The 24,475-nt window shown below is 41.2% G+C and overlaps 1 protein-coding gene across 1 annotated transcript; it reads right to left on the bottom strand.

Annotated features, from left to right (window-relative positions):
• Window positions 1-16,823: 16,823 nt before the first annotated feature.
• On the bottom strand, window positions 16,824-18,854 carry LOC148292272 (LOB domain-containing protein 29-like). The gene is made up of 2 exons (XM_088244990.1): window positions 17,350-18,854; window positions 16,824-17,249 (listed from the first exon to the last, which is right to left on the bottom strand). Exons 1-2 carry the CDS (start codon window positions 17,626-17,628, stop codon window positions 16,944-16,946), a joined length of 585 nt encoding a protein of 194 aa, XP_088101116.1. The 5' UTR covers window positions 17,629-18,854; the 3' UTR covers window positions 16,824-16,943.
• Window positions 18,855-24,475: the final 5,621 nt, after the last annotated feature.

Genomic DNA, 24,475 nt, shown 5'->3' with positions numbered 1-24,475 from the left:
CCGAAATCAATAGGTGTTCCAAATTGGACAATTCAAGTTCAACGGCAGTTCGTTCCTAATTGGAGTGGTTGGTGTATTCCATACTTCTAGCAATTGGATTTCACTCAAAACTCACCAAATGACTCCTCCCACCATATTATGTTGTTGCCCAAGTTTTGGGCTCGATCCGAACTCAATAGGTGTGAGAAATTGGACAATTTAAGTTCAACGGCAATTCGTTCCTAATTGGAGTTGTTGGTGTATTCCACACTTCTAGCGATTGGATTTCACTCAAAACTCACCAAATGACTCCACCCACCATATTATGATGTTGCAAAAGTTTGGGGTTCCATCCGAAATCAATTGGTGTGAGAAATTGGACAATTCAAGTTCAACGGCAGTTCGTTCCTAATTGGAGTGGTTGGTGTATTCCAAACTTCTAGCGATTGGATTTCACTCAAAACTCACCAAATGACTCCTCCCACCATATTATGATCTTGCCCAAGTTTTGGGCTCGACCTGAAATCAATAGGTGTGAGAAATTGGACAATTCAAGTTCAACGGCAGTTCGTTCCTAATTGGAGTGGTTGGTGTATTCCACAATTCTAGCGATTGGATTTCACTCAAAACTCACCAAATGACTCCTCCCACCATACTATGATGGTGCCCAAGTTTTGGGCTCGATCCGAAATCAATAGGTGTGAGAAATTGGACAATTCAAGTTCAACGGCAGTTCGTTCCTAATTGGAGTGGTTGGTGTATTCCATACTTCTAGCGATTGGATTTCACTCAAAACTCACCAAATGACTCCTCCGACCATATTATGACGTTGCCCAAGTTTGGGGCTCGATCCGAAATCAATTGGTGTGAGAAATTGGACAATTCAAGTTCAACGGCAGTTCGTTCCTAATTGTAGTGGTTGGTGTATTCCATACTTCTAGCGATTGGATTTCACTCAAAACTCACCAAATGACTCCTCCCAACATATTATGATGTTGCCCAAGTTTTGGGGTCGATCCGAAATCAATAGGTGCGAGAAATTGGACAATTCAAGTTCAACGGCAGTTCGTTCCTAATTGGAGTGGTTGGTGTATTCCATACTTCTAGCGATTGGATTTCACTCAAAACTCACCAAATGACTCCTCCGACCATATTATGACGTTGCCCAAGTTTGGGGCTCGATCTGAAATCAATAGGTGTGAGAAATTGGACAATTCATGTTCAACGGCAGTTCGTTCCTAATTGGAGTGGTTGGTGTATTCCATACTTCTAGCGATTGGATTTCACTCAAAACTCACCAAATGACTCCTCCCACCATATTATGATGTTGCCCAAGTTTTGGGCTCGATCCGAAATCAATAGGTGTGAGAAATTGGACAATTCAAGTTCAACGGCAGTTAGTTCCTAATTGGAGTGGTTGGTGTATTCCATACTTCTAGCGATTGGATTTCACTCAAAACTCACCAAATGACTCCTCCCACCATACTATGGTGGTGCCCAAGTTTTGGGCTCGATCCGAAATCAATAGGTGTGAGAAATTGGACAATTCAAGTTCAACGGCAGTTCGTTCCTAATTGGAGTGGTTGGTGTATTCCATACTTCTAGCGATTGGATTTCACTCAAAACTCACCAAATGACTCCTCCCACAATATTATGATGTTGCCCAAGTTTTGGGCTCGATCCGAAATCAATAGGTGTTCCAAATTGGACAATTCAAGTTCAACGGCAGTTCGTTCCTAATTGGAGTGGTTGGTGTGTTCCATACTTCTAGCGATTGGATTTCACTCAAAACTCCCCAAATGATTCCTCCCTCCATATTATGATGTTGCCCAAGTTTTGGGCTCGATCCGAACGCAATAGGTGCGAGAAATTGGACAATTTAAGTTCAACGGCAGTTCGTTCCAAATTGGAGTTGTTGGTGTATTCCATACTTCTAGCGATTGGATTTCACTCAAAACTCACCAAATGACTAGTCCCACCATATTATGATGTTGCACAAGTTTGGGGTTCAATCCGAACGCAATAGGTGCGAGAAATTGGACAATTTAAGTTCAACGGCAGTTCGTTCCAAATTGGAGTTGTTGGTGTATTCCATACTTCTAGCGATTGGATTTCACTCAAAACTCACCAAATGACTCCTCCCACCATATTATGATGTTGCACAAGTTTGGGGTTCAACGGCAATTCGTTCCTAATTGTAGTGGTTGGTGTATTCCATACTTCTAGCGATTGGATTTCACTCAACACTCACGAAATGACTCCTCCCATCATATTATGATGTTGCACAAGTTTGGGGTTCCATACGAAATCAATAGGTATGAGAAATTGGACAATTCAGGTTCAACGGCAGTTCGTTCCGAATTGGAGTGGTTGGTGTATTCCATAATTCTAGCGATTGGATTTCACTCAAAACTCACCAAACGACTCCTCCCACCATATTATGATGTCGCCCTAGTTTTGGGCTCGATCCGAAATCAATAGGTGTTCCAAATTGGACAATTCAAGTTCGACGGCAGTTCGTTCCTAATTGGAATGGTTGGTGAATTCCATACTTCTAGTGATTGGATTTCACTCAAAACTCACCAAATGACTCCTCCCACCATATTACGATGTTGCCCAAGTTTTGGGCTCGATCCGAAATCCATAGGTGTTCCAAATTGGACAATTGAAGTTCAACGGCAGTTCGTTCCTAATTGGAGTGGTTGGGGTATTCCATACTTCTCGCGATTGGATTTCACTTAAAACTGACCAAATGACTCCTCCCACCACATTATGATGTTGCCCAAGTTTTGGGCTCGATCCGAAATCAATAGGTGTTCCAAATTGGACAATTCAAGTTTAACGGCAGTTCGTTCCTAATTGGAATGGTTGGTGTATTACATACTTCTAGCGATTGGATTTCACTCAAAACTCACCAAATGACTCCTCCCCCCATATTATGAAGTTACCCAGGTTTTGGGATCGATCCGAAATCAATAGGTGAGAGAAATTGGACAATTCTATTTCAACGGCAGTTCGTTCCTAATTGGAGTGGTTGGTTTATTCCACACTAGTAGCGATTGGATTTCACTCAAAACTCACCAAATGACTCCTCGAACCATATTATGATGTTGCCCAAGTTTTGGGCTCGATCCGAAATCAATAGGTGTTCGAAGTTGGACAATTCAAGTTCAACGGCAGTTCGTTCCTAATTGGAGTGGTTGGTGTATTACATACTTCTAGCGATTGGATTTCACTCAAAACTCACCAAATGACTCCTCCCACCATATTATGATGTTGCCCAAGTTTTGGGCTCGATCCGAAATCAATAGGTGTGAGAAATTGGACAATTCAAGTTCAACGGCAGTTCGTTCCTAATTGGAGTGGTTGGTGTATTCCATACTTCTAGCGTTTGGATTTCACTCAAAACTCACCAAATGACTCCTCCCACCATATTATGATGTTGCCCAAGTTTTCGGCTCGATCCGAAATCAACAGGTGTGAGAAATTGGACAATTTAAGTTCAACGGCAGTTCGTTCCTAATTGTAGTGGTTGGTGTATTCCATACTTCTAGCGATTGGATTTCACTCAAAACTCACGAAATGACTCCTCCCACCATATTATGATGTTGCCCAAGTTTTGGGCTCGATCCGAAATCAAGAGGTGTGAGAAATTGGACAATTCAGGTTCAACGGCAGTTCGTTCCTAATTGGAGTGGTTGGTGTATTCCATACTTCTAGCGATTGGATTTCACTCAAAACTCACCAAATGACTCCTCCCACCATATTATGATGTTGCCCAAGTTTGGGGCTCGATCCGAAATCAATAGGTGTGAGAAATTGGACAATTCAAGTTCAACGGCAGTTCGTTCCTAATTGGAGTGGTTGGTGTATAACATACTTCTAGCGATTGGATTTCACTCAAAACTCACTATATGACTCCTCCCACGATATGATGATGTTGCCCAAGTTTTGGTCTCGATCCGAAATCAATAGGTGTTCGAAATTGGACAATTCAAGTTCAACGGCAGTTCGTTCCAAATTGGAGTGGTTGGTGTATTCCATACTTCTAGCGATTGGATTTCACTCAAAACTCACCATATGACTCCTCCCACCATATTATGATGTTGCCCAAGTTTTGGGCTCGATCCGAAATCAATAGGTGTGAGAAATTGGACAGTTCAAGTTCAACGGCAGTTCGTTCCTAATTGGAGTGGTTGGTGTATTCCGTACTTCTAGCGATTGGATTTCACTCAAAACTCACCAAATGACTCCTCCCACCATATTATGATGTTGCCCAAGTTTTGGGCTCGATCCGAAATCAATAGGTGTGAGAAATTGGACAATTCAAGTTCAACGGCAGTTCGTTCCTAATTGGAGTGGTTGGTGTATTCCATACTTCTAGCGATTGGATTACACTCAAAACTCACCAAATGACTCCTCCCGCCATATTATGATGTTGCCCAAGTTTTGGGCTCGATCCGAAATCAATAGGTGTGAGAAATTGGACAATTCAAGTTCAACGGCAGTTCGTTCCTAATTGGAGTGGTTGGTGTATTCCGTACTTCTAGCAATTGGATTTCACTCAAAACTCACCAAATGACTCCTCCCACCATATTATGTTGTTGCCCAAGTTTTGGGCTCGATCCGAAATCAATAGGTGTGAGAAATTGGCCAATTCAATTTCAACGGAAGTTCGTTCCTAATTGGAGTGGTTGGTGTATTCCATACTTCTAGCGATTGGATTTCACTCAAAACTCACCCAATGACTCCTCCCACCATATTATGCTGTTGCCCAAGTTTTGGGCTCGATCCGAAATCAATAGGTGTGAGAAATTGGACAATTCAAGTTCAACGGCAGTTCGTTCCTAATTGTAGTGGTTGGTGTATTCCATACTTCTAGAGATTGGATTTCACTCAAAACTCACCAAATGACTACACCCACCATATTATGATGTTGCCCAAGTTTTGAGCTCGATCCGAAATCAATAGGTTTGAGAAATTGGACAATTCAATTTCCACGGCAGTTCGTTCCTAATTGGAGTGGTTGGTGTATTCCATACTTCTAGCGATTGGATTTCACTCAAAACTCACCAAATGACTCCTCCCACCATATTATGATGTGGCACAAGTTTGGGGCTCGATACGAAATCAAAAGGTGTTCCAAATTGGACAATTCATGTTCAACGGCAGTTCGTTCCTAATTGAAGTGTTTGGTGTATTCCATACTTCTAGCGATTGGATTTCACTAAAAACTCACCAAATGACTCCTCCCACCATATTATGATGTTGCACAAGTTTGGGGTTCGATCCGAAATCAACAGGTGTGAGAAATTGGACAATTCAAGTTCAACGGCAGTTCGTTCCTAATGGGAGTGGTTGGTGTATTCCATACCTCTAGCGATTGGATTTCCCTCAAAACTCACCAAATGAGTCCTCCCACCATATTATGATATTGCCCAAGTTTTGGGCTCGATCCTAAATCAATAGGTGTGAGAAATTGGCCAATTCAATTTCAACGGAAGTTCGTTCCTAATTGGAGTGGTTGGTGTATTCCATACTTCTAGCGATTGGATTTCACTCAAAACTCACCCAATGACTCCTCCCACCATATTATGCTGTTGCCCAAGTTTTGGGCTCGATCCGAAATCAATAGGTGTGAGAAATTGGACAATTCAAGTTGAACGGCAGTTCGTTCCTAATTGGAGTGGTTGGTGTACTCCATACTTCTAGCGATTGGATTTCACTCAAAACTCATCAAATGACTCCTCCCACCATATTCTGATGTTGCCCAAGTTTTGGGCTCGATCTGAAATCAAAAGGTGTTCGAAATTTGACAATTCAAGTTCAACGGCAGTTCGTTCCTAATTGGAGTGGTTGGTGTATTCCATACTTCTAGCGATTGGATTTCACTCAAAACTAACCAAATGACTCCTCCCACCGTATTATGATGTTGCCCAAGTTTTGGGCTCGATTCGAAATTAATAGGTGTGAGAAATTGGACAATTCAATTTCAACGGCAGTTCGTTCCTAATGGGAGTGGTTGGTGTATTCCATACTTCTAGCGATTGGATTTTACTCAAAACTCACCAAATGACTCCATCCACCCTATTATGATGTTGCCCAAGTTTTGGGCTCGATCCGAAATCAATAGGTGTGAGAAATTGGACAATTCAAGTTCAACGGCAGTTCGTTCCTCATTGGAGTGGTTGGTGTATTTCATTCTTCTAGCGATTGGATATCACTCAAAAATCACCAAATGACTCCTCTCACCATATTATGATGTTGCCCAAGTTTGGGGTTCGATCCGAAATCAATAGGTGTTCCAAATTGGACAATTCAAGTTCAACGGCAGTTCGTTCCTAATTGGAGTGGTTGGTGTATTCCATACTTCTAGCGATTGGATTTCACTCAAAACTCACCAAATGACTCCTCCCACCATAATATGATCTTGCACAAGTTTGGGGTTCGATCCGAAATCAATAGGTGTGAGAAATTGCACAATTCAAGTTCAACGGCAGTTCGTTGCTAATGGGAGGGGTTGGTGTATTCCATACTTCTAGCGATTGGATTTCACTCAAAACTCACCAAATGACTCCTCCCACCATATTATGATGTTGCCCAAGTTTGGGGCTCGATCCGAAATCAATAGGTGTTCCAAATTGGACAATTAAGTTCAACGGCAGTTCGTTCCTAATTGGAGTGGTTGGTGTATTCCACACTTCTAGCGATTGCATTTCACTCAAAACTCACCTCCACCATATTATGATGTTGCCCAAGTTTTGGGCTCGATCCGAACTCAATAGGTGTGAGAAATTGGACAATTTAAGTTCAACGGCAGTTCGTTCCTAATTGGAGTGGTTGGTGTATTCCATACTTCTAGCGATTGGATTTCACTGAAAACTCACCAAATGACTCCTCCCAACATATTATGATGTTGCCCAAGTTTTGGGCTCGATCCGAAATCAATAGGTGTGAGAAATTGAACAATTCAAGTTCAACGGCTGTTCGTTCCAAATTGGGGTGGTTGGTGTATTCCATACTTCCAAACGATTGGATTTCACTCAAAACTCACCGAATGACTCCTCCCACCATATTATGATGTTGCCCAAGTTTTGGGCTCGATCCGAACTCAATAGGTGTGAGAGATTGAACAATTTAAGTTCAACGGCAGTTCGTTCCTAATTGGAGTGGTTGGTGTATTCCATACTTCTAGCAATTGGATTTCAATCAAAACTCACCAAATGACTCCTCCCACCAGATTATGTTGTTGCCCAAGTTTTGGGCTCGATCCGAAATCAATAGGTGTTCCAAATTGGACAATTCAAGTTCAACGGCAGTTCCTTCCTAATTGGAGTGGTTGGTGTATTCCATACTTCTAGCGATTGGATTTCACTCAAAACTCACCAAATGACTCCTCCCACCATATTATGATGTTGCCCAATTTAAGGGCTCGATCCGAAATCAATAGGTGTGAGAAATTGGACAATTCAAGTTCAACGGCACTTCGTTCCTAATTGGAGTGGTTGGTGTATTCCATACTTCTAGCGATTGGATTTCTCTCAAAACTCACTAAATGACTCCTCCCACCATATTATGATGTTGCCCAAGTTTTGGGCTCGATCCGAAATCAATAGGTGTGAGAAATTGGACAATTCAAGTTTAACGGCATTTCGTTCCTAATGGGAGTGGTAGGTGTATTCCATACCACTAGCGATTGGATTTTCCTCAAAACTCACCAAATGAGTACTCCCACCATATTATGATGTTGCCAAGTTTTGGGCTCGATCCGAAATCAATAGGTGTGAGAAATTGGACAATTCAAGTTCAACGGCATTTCGTTCCTAATTGGAGTGGTTGGTGTATTCCATACTTGTAGCGATTGGATTTCACTCAAAATTCACCGAATGACTCCTCCCACCATATTATGATGTTGCCCAAGTTTTGAGCTCGATCCGAACTCAATAGGTGTTCCAAATTGGACAATTCAAGTTCAACGGCAGTTCGTTCCTAATTGGAGTGGTTTGTGTATTCCATACTTCTAGAGATTGGATTTCACTCAAAACTGACCGAATGACACCTCCCACCATATTATGGGGTTGCCCAAGTTTTGGGCTCGATCCAAAATCAATAGGTGTGAGAAATTGGACAATTCAAGTTCAATGGCAGTTCGTTCCTAATTGGAGTGGTTGGTGTATTCCATACTTCTAGCGATTGGATTTCACTGAAAACTGTCCAAATGACTCCTCCCACCATATTATGATGTTGCCCAAGTTTTGTGCTCGATCCGAACTCAATATGTGTGAGAAATTGGACAATTCAAGTTCAACGGCACTTCGTTCCTAATTGGAGTGGTTGGTGTATTCCACACTTCTAGCGATTGCATTTCACTCAAAACTCACCCCCACCATATTATGATGTTGCCCAAGTTTTGGGCTCGATCCGAACTCAATAGGTGTGAGAAATTGGACAATTTAAGTTCAACGGCAGTTCGTTCCTAATTGGAGTGGTTGGTGTATTCCATACTTCTAGCGATTGGATTTCACTGAAAACTCACCAAATGACTCCTCCCAACATATTATGATGTTGCCCAAGTTTTGGGCTCGATCCGAAATCAATAGGTGTGAGAAATTGAACAATTCAAGTTCAACGGCTGTTCGTTCCAAATTGGGGTGGTTGGTGTATTCCATACTTCTAACGATTGGATTTCACTCAAAACTCACCGAATGACTCCTCCCACCATATTATGATTTTGCCCAAGTTTTGGGCTCGATCCGAACTCAATAGGTGTGAGAGATTGAACAATTTAAGTTCAACGGCAGTTCGTTCCTAATTGGAGTGGTTGGTGTATTCCATACTTCTAGCAATTGGATTTCAATCAAAACTCACCAAATGACTCCTCCCACCAGATTATGTTGTTGCCCAAGTTTTGGGCTCGATCCGAAATCAATAGGTGTTCCAAATTGGACAATTCAAGTTCAATGGAAGTTCGTTCCTAATTGGAGTGGTTGGTGTATTCCATACTTCTAGCGATTGGATTTCACTCAAAACTCACCGAATGACTCCTCCCACCATGTTATGATGTTGCCCAAGTTTTGGGCTCGATCCGAAATCAATAGGTGTGAGAAATTGGAGAATTCAAGTTCAACGGCAGTTCGTTCCTAATTGTAGTGGTTGGTGTATTCCATACTTCTAGCGATTGGATTTCACTGAAAACTGTCCAAATGACTCCTCCCACCATATTATGATGTTGCCCAAGTTTTGGGCTCGATCCGAACTCAATAGGTTTGAGAAATTGGACAATTCAAGTTCAACGGCAGTTCGTTCCTAATTGGAGTGGTTGGTGTATTCCATACTTCTAGCGATTGGATTTCACTGAAAACTGTCCAAATGACTCCTCCCAACATATTATGATGTTGCCCAAGTTTTGGGCTCGATCCGAAATCAATAGGTGTGAGAAATTGAGCAATTCAAGTTCAACGGCAGTTCGTTCCGAATAAGAGTGGTTGGTGTATTCCATACTTCTAGCGATTGAATTTCACTGAAAACTCACCAAATGACTCCTCCCAACATATTATGATGTTGCCCAAGTTTTGGGCTCGATCCGAAATCAATAGGTGTTCCAAATTGGACAATTCAAGTTCAACGGCAGTTCGTTCCTAATTGGAGTGGTTTGTGTATTCCATACTTCTAGCGATTGGATTTCACTCAAAACTGACCGAATGACTCCTCCCACCATATTATGGGATTGCCCAAGTTTTGGGCTCGATCCAAAATCAATAGGTGTGAGAAATTGGACAATTCAAGTTCAATGGCAGTTCGTTCCTAATTGGAGTGGTTGGTGTATTCCATACTTCTAGCGATTGGATTTCACTGAAAACTGTCCAAATGACTCCTCCCAACATATTATGATGTTGCCCAAGTTTTGGGCTCGATCCGAAATCAATAGGTGTGAGAAATTGAGCAATTCAAGTTCAACGGCAGTTCGTTCCTAATTGGAGTGGATGTTGTATTCCATACTTCTAGCGATTGGATTTCACTCAAAACTCACCAAATGACTACTCCAACAATATTATGATGTTGCCCAAGTTTTGGGCTCGATGCGAAGTCAATAGGTGTTCCAAATTGGACAATTCAAGTCCAACGGCAGTTCGTTCCTAATTGGAGTGGTTGGTGTTTTCCATACTTCTAGCGATTTGATTTCACTCAAAACTCACCAAATGACTCCTCCCACCATATTATGATGTTGCCCAAGTTTTGTGCTCGATCCGAACTCAATATGTGTGAGAAATTGGACAATTTAAGTTCAACGGCAGTTCGTTCCTAATTGGAGTGGTTGGTGTATTCCATACTTCTAGCGATTGGATTGCCCTCAAAACTCACCAAATGACTCCTCCCACCATTTTATGATGTCGCACAAGTTTGGGGTTCCATCCGAAATCAATAGGTGTGAGCAATTTGGCAATTCAAGTTCAACGGCAGTTCGTTCCTAATTGGTGTAGTTGGTGTATTCCATACTTCTAGCGATTGGATTTCAATCAAAACTCACCAAATGACTCCTCCCACCATATTATGTTGTTGCCCAAGTTTTGGGCTCGATCCGAAATCAATAGGTGTTCCAAATTGGACAATTCAAGTTCAACGGAAGTTCGTTCCTAATTGGAGTGGTTGGTGTATTCCATACTTCTAGCGATTGGATTTCACTCAAAACTCACCGAATGACTCCTCCCACCATGTTATGATGTTGCCCAAGTTTTGGGCTCGATCCGAAATCAATAGGTGTGAGAAATTGGACAATTCAAGTTCAACGGCAGTTCGTTCCTAATTGTAGTGGTTGGTGTATTCCATACTTCTAGCGATTGGATTTCACTGAAAACTGTCCAAATGACTCCTCCCACCATATTATGATGTTGCCCAAGTTTTGGGCTCGATCCGAACTCAATAGGTGTGAGAAATTGGACAATTCAAGTTCAACGGCAGTTCGTTCCTAATTGGAGTGGTTGGTGTATTCCATACTTCTAGCGATTGGATTTCACTGAAAACTGTCCAAATGACTCCTCCCAACATATTATGATGTTGCCCAAGTTTTGGGCTCGATCCGAAATCAAGAGGTGTGAGAAATTGGACAATTTAAGTTCAACGGCAGTTCGTTCCTAATTGGAGTGGTTGGTGTATTCCATACTTCTAGCGATTGGATTTCACTGAAAACTCACCAAATGACTCCTCCCAACATATTATGATGTTGCCCAAGTTTTGGGCTCGATCCGAAATCAATAGGTGTGAGAAATTGAGCAATTCAAGTTCAACGGCAGTTCTTTCCAAATTAGAGTGGTTGGTGTATTGCATACTTCTAGCGATTGAATTTCACTGAAAACTCACCAAATGACTCCTCCCAACATATTATGATGTTGCCCAAGTTTTGGGCTCGATCCGAAATCAATAGGTGTTCCAAATTGGACAATTCAAGTTCAACGGCAGTTCGTTCCTAATTGGAGTGGTTTGTGTATTCCATACTTCTAGCGATTGGATTTCACTCAAAACTCACCAAATGACTCCTCCCACAATAATATGATGTTGCACAAGTTTTGGGCTCGATGCGAAGTCAATAGGTGTTCCAAATTGGACAATTCAAGTCCAACGGCAGTTCGTTCCTAATTGGAGTGGTTGGTGTTTTCCATACTTCTAGCGATTTGATTTCACTCAAAACTCACCAAATGACTCCTCCCACCATATTATGATGTTGCCCAAGTTTTGGGCTCGATCCGAAATCAATAGGTGTGAGAAATTCGACAATTCCAGTTCAACGGCAGTTCGTTCCTAATTGGAGAGGTTGGTGTATTCCATACTTCTAGCGATTGGATTTCACTGAAAACTCACCAAATGACTCCTCCCAACATATTATGATGTTGCCCAAGTTTTGGGCTCGATTCGAAATCAATAGGTGTGAGAAATTAAGCAATTCAAGTTCAACGGCAGTTCGTTCCTAATTGGAGTGGTTGGTGTATTCCATACTTCTAGGGATTGGATTTCACTCAAAACTCACCAAATGACTCCTCCCACCATATTATGATGTTGCCCAAGTTTTGGGCTCGATCCGAAATCAATAGGTGTTCCAAATTGGACAATTCAAGTTCAACGGCAGTTCGTTCCTAATTGGAGTGGTTTGTGTATTCCATACTTCTAGCGATTGGATTTCACTCAAAACTCACCAAATGACTCCTCCCACAATAATATGATGTTGCACAAGTTTGGGGTTCGATCCGAAATCAATAGGTGTGAGAAATTGGACAATTCAACTTCAACGGCAGTTCGTTCCTAATGGGATTGGTTGGTGTATTCCATACTTCGAGCAATTGGATTTCACTCAAAACTCACCAAATGACTCCTTGCACCATATTATGATGCTGCCCAAATTTTGGGCTCGATTCGAAATCAATTGGTGTGAGAAATGGGACAATTTAAGTTCAACGGCAGTTCAATCCTAATGGGAGTGGTGGGTGTATTCCATACTTCTAGCGATTGGATTTCACTCAAAACTCACCGAATGACTCCTCCCACCATGTTATGATGTTGCCCAAGTTTTGGGCTCGATCAGAACTCAATAGGTGTGAGAAATTGGACAATTCAACTTCAACGGCAGTTCGTTCCTAATGGGATTGGTTGGTGTATTCCATACTTCGAGCAATTGGATTTCACTCAAAACTCACCAAATGACTCCTTCCACCATATTATGATGTTGCCCAAATTTTGGGCTCGATTCGAAATCAATTGGTGTGAGAGATGGGACAATTTAAGTTCAACGGCAGTTCAATCCTAATGGGAGTGGTGGGTGTATTCCATACTTCTAGCGATTGGATTTCACTCAAAACTCACCGAATGACTCCTCCCACCATGTTATGATGTTGCCCAAGTTTTGGGCTCGATCAGAACTCAATAGGTGTGAGAAATTGGACAATTCAAGTTCAACGGCAGTTCGTTCCTAATTGGAGTGGTTGGTGTATTCCATACTTCTAGTGATTGGATTTCACTCAAAACTCACCAAATGACTCCTCCCACCATAATATGATGTTGCACAAGTTTGGGGTTCGATCCGTAATCAATAGGGGTGAGAAATTGGACAATTCAAGTTCAACGGCCGTTCGTTCCGAATTGGAGTGGTTGGTGTATTCCATACCTCTAGTGATTGGATTTCACTCAAAACTCACCAAATGACTCCTCCCACCATATTATGATGTTGCCCAAGTTTGGGGCTCGATCCGAAATCAATAGGTGTGAGAAATTGGACAATTCAAGTTCGACGGCAGTTCGTTCCGAATTGGAGTGGTTGGTGTATTCCATACCTCTAGTGATTGGATTTCACTCAAAACTCACCAAAAGACTCCTCCCAACATAATATGGTGTTGCACAAGTTTGGGGTTCGATCCGAAATCAATAGGTGTGAGAAATTGGACAATTCAAGTTCAACGGCCGTTCGTTCCTAATGGGAGTGGTTGGTGTATTCGATACTTCTAGCGATTGGATTTCACTCAAAACTCACCAAATGACTCCTCCCCCCATATTATGATGTTGCCCAAGTTTGGGCCTGGATCCGTAATCAATAGGTGTGAGAAATTGGACAATTCAAGTTGAACGGCAGTTCGTTCCTAATTGGAGTGGTTGGTGTATTCCATACTTCTAGCGATTGGATTTCACTCAAAACTCACCAAATGACTCCTCCCACCATATTATGATGTTGCCCAAGTTTATCGCTCGATCCGAAATCTATAGGTGTGCGAAATTAGACAATTCAAGTTCAACGGCAGTTCGTTCCTAATTGGAGTGGTAGGTGTATTCCATACTTCTAGCGATTGGATTTCACTCAAAACTCACCAAATGACTCCTCCCACCATATTATGATGTTGCCCAAGTTTTGGGCTCGACCCGAAATCAATAGGTGTGAGAAATTGGACAATTGAAGTTCAGCGGAAGTTCGTTCCTAATTGGAGTGGTTGGTGTATTCCATTCTTCTAGCAATTGGATTTCACTCAAAACTCACCAAATGACTCCTCCCACCATATTATGATGTTGCCCAAGTTTTGGGCTCGATCCGAAATCAATAGGTGTGAGAAATTGGACAATTCAAGTTCAACGGCAGTTCGTTCCTAATTGGAGTGGTTGGAGTATTCCACACTTCTAGCGATTGGATTTCACTCAAAACTCACCAAATGACTCCTCCCACCATATTATGATGTTGCCCAAGTTTGGGGCTCGATCCGAAATCAATAGGTGTGAGAAATTGGACAATTCAAGTTCAACGGCAGTTCGTTCCTAATTGGAGTGGTCGGTGTATTCCATACTTCTAACGATTGGATTTCACTCAAAACTCACTAAATGACTCCTCCCACCATATTATGATGTTACCCAAGGTTTGGTCTCGATCCGAAATCAATAGGTGTTCCAAATTGGACAATTCAAGTTCAACAGCAGTTCGTTCCTAATTGGAGTGGTTGGTGTATTCCATACTTCTAGCGATTGGATTTCACTCAAAACCCACCAAATGACTGATCCCACCATATTATGATGTTGCCCAAGTTTTTGGCTCGATCCGAAATGAATAGGTGTGCGAAATTGGAAAATTCATGTTCAACGGCAGTTCGTTCCTAATTGAAGTGGTTGGTGTATTCCATACTTCTAGCGATTGGATTTCACTCAAAACTCACCAAATGACTCCTCCCACCATATTATGATGTTGCCCAAGTTTGGGGCTCGATCCGAACTCAATAGGTGTGAGAAATTGGACAATTCAAGTTCAACGGCAGTTCGTTCCTAATTGGAGTTGTTGGTGTATTCCATACTTCTTGCGATTGGATTTCACTCAAAACTCACCAAATGACTCCTCCCACCATATTATGATATTGCACAAGTTTGGGGTTCCATTCGAAATCAATAGGTGTGAGAAATTGGACAATTCAAGTTCAACGGCAGTTCGTTCCTAATTGGAGTGGTTGGTGTATTCCATACTTCTAGCGATTGGATTTCACTGAAAACTCACCAAATGACTCCTCCCACCATATTGTGATGTTGCCCAAGTTTTGGGTTCGATCTGAAATCAATAGGTGTTCCAAATTGGACAATTCAGGTTCAACGGCAGTTCGTTCCTAATTGGAGTGGTTGGTGTATTCCATACTTCTAGCGATTGGATTTCACTCAAAACTCACCAAATGACTCCTCCCACCATATTACGATGTTGCCCAAGTTTTGGGCTCGATCCGAAATCAATAGGTGTTCCAAATTGGACAATTCAAGTTCAACGGCAGTTCGTTCATAATTGGAGTGGTTGGTGTATTCCATACTTCTAGCGATTGGATTTCACTCAAAACTCACCAAATGACTCCTCCCACCATATTATGATGTTGCCCAAGTTTTGGGCTCGATCCGAAATCAATAGGTGTTCCAAATTGGACAATTCAAGTTCAACGGCAGTTAGTTCCTAATTGGAGTGGATGGTGTATTCCATACTTCTAGCGATTGGATTTCCCTCAAAACTCACCAAATGACTCCTCCCACCATATTATGATGTTGCCCAAGTTTTGGGCTTGATCCGAAATCAATAGGTGTTGCAAATTGGACAATTCAAGTTCAACGGCAGTTCGTTCCTAATTGGAGTGGTTGGTGTATTCCATACTTCTAGCGATTGGATTTCACTCAAAACTCACCAAATGACTCCTCCCACCATATTATGATGTTGCCCAAGTTTTGGGCTCGATCCGAACACAATAGGTGTGAGAAATTGGACAATTTAAGTTCAACGGCAGTTCGTTCCAAATTGGAGTTGTTGGTGTATTCCATACTTCTAGCGATTGGAATTCACTCAAAACTCACCAAATGACTCCTCCCACCATATTATGATGTTGCCCAAGTTTTGGGCTAGATCCGAAATCAATAGGTGTTCCAAATTGGAAAATTCAAGTTCAACGGCAGTTCGTTCCTAATTGGAGTGGTTGGAGTATTCCACACTTCTAGCGATTGGATTTCACTCAAAACTCACCAAATGATTCCTCCCACCATATTATGATGTTGCCCAAGTTTTGGGCTCGATCCGAACACAATAGGTGTGAGAAATTGGACAATTTAAGTTCAACGGCAGTTCGTTCCTAATTGGAGTTGTTGGTGTATTCCATACTTCTAGCGATTGGATTTCACTCAAAACTCACCGAATGACTCCTCCCACCATGTTATGATGTTGCCCAAGTTTTGGGCTCGATCCGAAATCAATAGGTGTTCCAAATTGGACAATTCAAGTTCAACGGCAGTTCGTTCCTAATTGGAGTGGTTGGTGTATTCCATACTTCTAGCGATTGGATTTCACTCAAAACTCACCAAATGACTCCTCCCACCATATTATGATGTTGCCCAAGTTTTGGGCTCGACCCGAAATCAATAGGTGTGAGAAATTGGACAATTGAAGTTCAGCGGAAGTTCGTTCCTAATTGGAGTGGTTGGTGTATTCACTACAAGAAAAAAGTCCTTTCACAACGCGCAATGTGCGTTGTGAAAACATATTGACAACATGCGGCGCACATTGTTGAAGCCGATGTCGTTAAAAGGTGTAGGGCTTTCGACAACACGCGTTGAACGTCGTCATTTATTTTGGCGCTCGTTGTGAACAACATTAACCACAACATGCGCACGTTGTAGGAGCGATTGACAACAACGTGCCGAGCGTGTTGTCTTATAATATTATGACAACATGTCTGTGCTCGTTGTTGTTTATGTTTTGACAACAAGCAATGCGCGTTGTTATATCAAATATATATGTTTTTTTTAAATAATTATCAAAATTACCTGATAAAAGTATAATTTATCTATAAATAGAAGCTCTATGATAAACATAAATATTTCCTTACTTCACATTCATAAGGCATCCCAGAATACAAAGCTTTCATTCAAAAGATAAATAAGGAGTTCCATATACATATTACAAAGTTATATTCATCCCAATATACTCATCGATGGTGAATGTAGCTGGAAACCACTGATTGAAGCTCATCAGCATCCTGAAAACCCCATTGCCTGTTGTAATTTGTTTGCATGCCAAAAGAAGACATGGAATGAGAAGTGCCCTCTTCGAAGCTGCCATATGAGACATTTTCTTCTGGGATATTCACTAAATTTTCTTCTGGGATATTTGAATTCATAATTCCATTCTCATAATTCCAACTTTGAGCTGCTTGATTAGGGTTTGAGCCATTGACAAAGCTTTGAGCTGCTTGATCCTTGAGGAAAGCTAACTGTGCTTGTAAGTTGACCACCTGAAAAGTTCAAACCAAAAGCATATACTCATCAGTTACTTCAACATACAATCTGAACAGAAACCCAATCTGAACATACAAAGGGTACTAAATGATTAACCTGCTGTTGGAGAGCAAAAATATGTGAAACACATCCATATATGGGATCTTGAATCCTGGCTTGAGCTTCATATGATATCGACATTGCGGCCTTGCATCGATCGCTCAACGGAAGGTGAACTAAAAGCCTCGACACATTGCTTGCGCCAAAAACCTTGTGGATGGCAGAAAAATCAACATCTCCCTCTTCATAGCAGAAATGAGGCGCAAAAATACACCCCGTCACACATTTTCTTCTCAAGAACTTGCAGGCTCCACAGGGAGAACCACAACTAGCCATGGTTTTGATGATCTTTTTTAATTGGGAGGGTTTTATATACGTTTTATGTTGGTGATTTTTGTTTTTGTTTTTACCGCATTATTGGTGATTTTTGCCCCGCATTATCCGCATTATTGTTTAGGGTTTTTGTTTTTGTTTTTACCGCATTATTGGTGATTTTTGCCCCGCATTATCCGCATTATGGTTTAGGGTTTTTGTAATATAATATTGCCCCGCATTATCCGCATTATTGGTGATTTTTTTTTTGTTTTTACCGCATTAATGTCGTCTTATAATATTGCCCCGCATTATCCGCATTATTGGTGATTTTTGTTTTTGTTTTTACCGCATTAATGGTGATTTTTGTTTTTGTTTTTACCGAACCTTGGATCCTACCTAACAAATAATAATAAACCATGGCAGCCATTATCAAACACATCATTCCCACTTTTTCCAGTTGCTGAGTTGGTTTTGGTTTTGTCACTTTCACCGTATTCAATTTCAGATTTACTTGTGTTTTGATCAATTGTTTAAACTTAAAGCAAGCTGGAAGGTGAAGAAAAATTGGGATCCTACCTAACAAATAATAATAAACCATGGCAATCAGAACCATCAAACGCATGTAAAGAATCATGCCATCCCTCTTAACATAAAGCAATACAAGGCATCAGTGCATTGCAACAAAGTCTGGAAAACCAAGTAACTAAACCAATCAGCAAATTTAGCATTCATAAGCAAAGCTAAACTAAATAGTAATCCCAGTTTGCAGCAATAAATTCATGTTAAGGACAGGGAAAATAAAAGTAACATCGTCTACAAAGACAGGGAAAATAAAAGTAACATAGATGGGTACCAAGAATAGGCATGTGGATCTGGCCAAAACCTTGCAGGCACTAAATTGCTTGCCTGAGTACATGTATAAAGACATATATGGCTGATTCCTTAAAAACCAAAATTAGATGCAAATTTTAAACCTTTCTACATTGTAAGTCCAAATTTCCTAAAGCAAAGACCTAAAATTGCTTACCTGGCCTTTGCTCCTTCAACTTTGTGAAGGTTTGGGAGAGACTGACGGTTTGGAATCTGATTCCAAATATACAAGAATTGAACCCAGATGTACAAGATCTACAAGATAAATTCATATGGAAGAAGAAAGAAGAAAAAGGGATTTGAAAAAAAAAATAGAACCAGAAATAACGTAGGGAGAAGAAGAGAGGGATAGGGAAAAAAAAAAAAGAGGTAGAAGAAAAGAGAGAGAGAGAGAAGAACAAGAAAAAAGAGAAAGAGAAAGAAAAGAAAGAAAAAGAGAAAGAAAGAAAAAGAGAAAGAAGAGAGAGACTGTCGGCGGTACAGGGAGAAGAGAAAAGAAGAAGAAAAAAGAGAGAAGAAAAAGAGAGAGAGAAATAGAAAGAGAAAGAAAGAGAGAGAGGATGCGCATGCGCATGCGGGGCTTTTTCCCGCAAAAAATTTCACTATCTTTTCCGCCAATATTTTATTTATTTAATAAATTAATATAATTTTGACAACACGCTTCGTGCGTTGTAGAACTTAAAACTACTACAACATGCAAGGCCGCGTTGTGAAAATAGCTCTATTCTATATTTTGACAACACGCTATACACGCACGTTGTTATAAATTGTATAATACAACATGCTGCTTCTGCGGGTTGTTAAAAATATTGTTCCACAACGCATATGAATGCACGTTGTTGATTACATGTTGTCATAAGTTATTTTTCTTGTAGTGATTCCATTCTTCTAGCAATTGGATTTCACTCAAAACTCACCAAATGACTCCTCCCACCATATTATGATGTTGCCCAAGTTTTGGGCTCGATCCGAATTCAATAGGTGTGAGAAATTGGACAATTCAAGTTCAACGGCAGTTCGTTCCTAATTGGAGTGGTTGGTGTATTCCACACTTCTAGCGATTGGATTTCACTCAAAACTAACCAAATGACTCCTCCCACCATATTATGATATTGCCCAAGTTTTGGGCTCGATGCGAAATCAATAGGTGTGAGAAATTGGACAATTCAAGTTCAACGGCAGTTCGTTCCTAATTGGAGTGGTTGGTGTATTCCATACTTCTAGCGATTGGATTTCACTCAAAACTCACCAAATGACTCCTCCCACCATATTATGATGTTGCCCAAGTTTTGGGCTCGACCCGAAATCAATAGGTGTGAGAAATTGGACAATTGAAGTTCAGCGGAAGTTCGTTCCTAATTGGAGTGGTTGGTGTATTCCATTCTTCTAGCGATTGGATTTCACTCAAAACTCACCAAATGACTCCTCCCACCATATTATGATGTTGCCCAAGTTTTGGGCTCGATCCGAAATCAATAGGTGTGAGAAATTGGACAATTCAAGTTCAACGGCAGTTCGTTCCTAATTGGAGTGGTTGGTGTATTCCATACTTCTAGCGATTGGATTTCACTCAAAACTCACCAAATGACTCCTCCCACCATATTATGATGTTGCCCAAGTTTGGGGCTCGATCCGAAATCAATAGGTGTGAGAAATTGGACAATTCAAGTTCAACGGCAGTTCGTTCCTAATTGGAGTGGTTGGTGTATTCCATACTTCTAGCGATTGGATTTCACTCAAAACTCACTAAATGACTCCTCCCACCATATTATGGTGTTACCCAAGGTTTGGTCTCGATCCGAAATCAATAGGTGTTCCAAATTGGACAATTCAAGTTCAACGGCAGTTCGTTCCTAATTGGAGTGGTTGGTGTATTCCATACTTCTAGCGATTGGATTTCACTCAAAACCCACCAAATGACTGATCCCACCATATTATGATGTTGCCCAAGTTTTTGGCTCGATCCGAAATGAATAGGTGTGCGAAATTGGAAAATTCATGTTCAACGGCAGTTCGTTCCTAATTGGAGTGGATCGTGTATTCCATACTTCTAGCGATTGGATTTCCCTCAAAACTCACCAAATGATTCCTCCCACCATATTATGATGTTGCCCAAGTTTTGGGCTCGATCCGAAATCAATAGGTGTTCCAAATTGGACAATTCAAGTTCAACGGCAGTTCGTTCCTAATTGGAGTGGTTGGTGTATTCCATACTTCTAGGGATTGGATTTCACTCAAAACTCACGAAATGACTCCTCCCACCATATTATGATGTTGCCCAAGTTTTGGGCTCGATCCGAACACAATAGGTGTGAGAAATTGGACAATTTAAGTTCAACGGCAGTTCGTTCCAAATTGGAGTTGTTGGTGTATTCCATACTTCTAGCGATTGGAATTCACTCAAAACTCACCAAATGACTCCTCCCACCATATTATGATGTTGCCCAAGTTTTGGGCTAGATCCGAAATCAATAGGTGTTCCAAATTGGACAATTCAAGTTCAACGGCAGTTCGTTCCTAATTGGAGTGGTTGGAGTATTCCACACTTCTAGCGATTGGATTTCACTCAAAACTCACCAAATGATTCCTCCCACCATATTATGATGTTGCCCAAGTTTTGGGCTCGATCCGAACACAATAGGAGTGAGAAATTGGACAATTTAAGTTCAACGGCAGTTCGTTCCTAATTGGAGTTGTTGGTGTATTCCATACTTCTAGCGATTGGATTTCACTCAAAACTCACCGAATGACTCCTCCCACCATGTTATGATGTTGCCCAAGTTTTGGGCTCGATCCGAAATCAATAGGTGTTCCAAATTGGACAATTCAAGTTCAACGGCAGTTCGTTCCTAATTGGAGTGGTTGGTGTATTCCATACTTCTAGCGATTGGATTTCACTCAAAACTCACCAAATGACTCCTCCCACCATATTATGATGTTGCCCAAGTTTTGGGCTCAACCCGAAATCAATAGGTGTGAGAAATTGGACAATTGAAGTTCAGCGGAAGTTCGTTCCTAATTGGAGTGGTTGGTGTATTCCATTCTTCTAGCAATTGGATTTCACTCAAAACTCACCAAATGACTCCTCCCACCATATTATGATGTTGCCCAAGTTTTGGGCTCGATCCGAATTCAATAGGTGTGAGAAATTGGACAATTCAAGTTCAACGGCAGTTCGTTCCTAATTGGAGTGGTTGGTGTATTCCACACTTCTAGCGATTGGATTTCACTCAAAACTAACCAAATGACTCCTCCCACCATATTATGATATTGCCCAAGTTTTGGGCTCGATGCGAAATCAATAGGTGTGAGAAATTGGACAATTCAAGTTCAACGGCAGTTCGTTCCTAATTGGAGTGGTTGGTGTATTCCATACTTCTAGCGATTGGATTTCACTCAAAACTCACCAAATGACTCCTCCCACCATATTATGATGTTGCCCAAGTTTTGGGCTCGACCCGAAATCAATAGGTGTGAGAAATTGGACAATTGAAGTTCAGCGGAAGTTCGTTCCTAATTGGAGTGGTTGGTGTATTCCATTCTTCTAGCGATTGGATTTCACTCAAAACTCACCAAATGACTCCTCCCACCATATTATGATGTGGCCCAAGTTTTGGGCTCGATCCGAAATCAATAGGTGTGAGAAATTGGACAATTCAAGTTCAACGGCAGTTCGTTCCTAATTGGAGTGGTTGGTGTATTCCATACTTCTAGCGATTGGATTTCACTCAAAACTCACCAAATGACTCCTCCCACCATATTATGATGTTGCCCAAGTTTGGGGCTCGATCCGAAATCAATAGGTGTGAGAAATTGGACAATTCAAGTTCAACGGCAGTTCGTTCCTAATTGGAGTGGTTGGTGTATTCCATACTTCTAGCGATTGGATTTCACTCAAAACTAACTAAATGACTCCTCCCACCATATTATGATGTTACCCAAGGTTTGGTCTCGATCCGAAATCAATAGGTGTTCCAAATTGGACAATTCAAGTTCAACGGCAGTTCGTTCCTAATTGGAGTGGTTGGTGTATTCCATACTTCTAGCGATTGGATTTCACTCAAAACCCACCAAATGACTGATCCCACCATATTATGATGTTGCCCAAGTTTTTGGCTCGATCCGAAATGAATAGGTGTGCGAAATTGGAAAATTCATGTTCAACGGCAGTTCGTTCCTAATTGAAGTGGTTGGTGTATTCCATACTTCTAGCGATTGGATTTCACTCAAAACTCACCAAATGACTCCTCCCACCATATTATGATGTTGCCCAAGTTTGGGGCTCGATCCGAACTCAATAGGTGTGAGAAATTGGACAATTCAAGTTCAACGGCAGTTCGTTCCTAATTGGAGTTGTTGGTGTATTCCATACTTCTTGCGATTGGATTTCACTCAAAACTCACCAAATGACTCCTCCCACCATATTATGATGTTGCACAAGTTTGGGGTTCCATTCGAAATCAATAGGTGTGAGAAATTGGACAATTCAAGTTCAACGGCAGTTCGTTCCTAATTGGAGTGGTTGGTGTATTCCATACTTCTAGCGATTGGATTTCACTCAAAACTCACCAAATGACTCCTCCCACCATATTATGATGTTGCCCAAGTTTTGGGCTCGATCCGAACTCAATAGTTGTGAGAAATTAGACAATTTAAGTTCAACGGCAGTTCGTTCCTAATTGGAGTGGGTGGTGTATAACATACTTCAAGCGATTGGATTTCACTCAAAACTCACTATATGACTCCTCCCACCATATTATGATGTTGCCCAAGTTTTGGTCTCGAACCGAAATCAATAGGTGTTTCAAATTGGACAATTCAAGTTCAACGGCAGTTCGTTCCTCATTGGAGTTGTTGGTGTCTTCCATACTTCTAGCGATTGGATTTCACTCAAAACTCACCAAATGACTCCTCCCACCATATTATGATGTCGCCCAAGTTTTGGGCTCTATCCGAAATCAATAGGTGTTCCAAATTGGACAATTCAAGTTCAATGGAAGTTCGTTCCTAATTGGAGTGGTTGGTGTATTCCATACTTCTAGCGATTGGATTTCACTCAAAACTCACCAAATGACTCCTCCCACCATATTATGATGTCGCCCAAGTATTGGGCTCGATCCGAAATCAATAGGTGTGAGAAATTGGACAATTCAAGTTCAACGGCAGTTCGTTCCTAATTGGAGTTGTTGGTGTATTCCATACTTCTAGCGATTGGATTTCACTCAAAACTCACCAAATGACTCCTCCGACCATATTATGTTGTTGCCCAAGTTTGGGGCTCGATCCGAAAAAAATAGGTGTGAGAAATTGGACAATTCAAGTTCAACGGCAGTTTGTTCCTAATTGGGGTGGTTGGTGTATTCCATACTTCTAGCGATTGGATTTCACTCAACACTCACGAAATGACTCCTCCCGCCATATTATGATGTTGCCCAAGTTTTGGGCTCGATCCGAAATCAATAGGTGTTCCAAATTGGACAATTCAAGTTCAACGGCAGTTCGTTCCTAATTGGAGTGATTGGTGTATTCCATACTTCTAGCGATTGGATTTCACTCAAAACTCACCAAATGACTCCTCCGACCATACTATGATGTTGCCCAAGTTTGGGGAACGATCCGAAATCAACAGGTGTGAGAAATTGGACAATTCAAGTTCAACGGCAGTTCGTTACTAATTGGACTGGTTGGTGTATAACAAACTTCTAGCCATTGGATTTCACTCAAAACTCACTATATGACTCCTCCCACCATATTATGATGTTGCCCAAGTTTTGGTCTCGATCCGAATTCAATAGGTGTTTCAAATTGGACAATTCAAGTTCAACGGCAGTTTGTTCCTAATTGGAGTGGTTGGTGTATTCCATACTTCTAGCTATTGGATTTCTCTCAAACCTCACCAAATGACTCCTCCCACCATATTATAATGTTGCCCAAGTTTTGGGCTCGATCCGAAATCAATAGGTGTTCCAAATTGGACAATTCAAGTTCAACGGCAGTT

This window comes from Prunus avium, chromosome 8 (assembly GCF_965620075.1).
Source record: "Prunus avium chromosome 8, drPruAviu1.hap1.1, whole genome shotgun sequence".
NCBI lineage: Eukaryota > Viridiplantae > Streptophyta > Magnoliopsida > Rosales > Rosaceae > Prunus > Prunus avium.
Note: the sequence above shows the minus strand (reverse complement) of the source record. Positions and strands in the feature narration are given on the sequence as shown.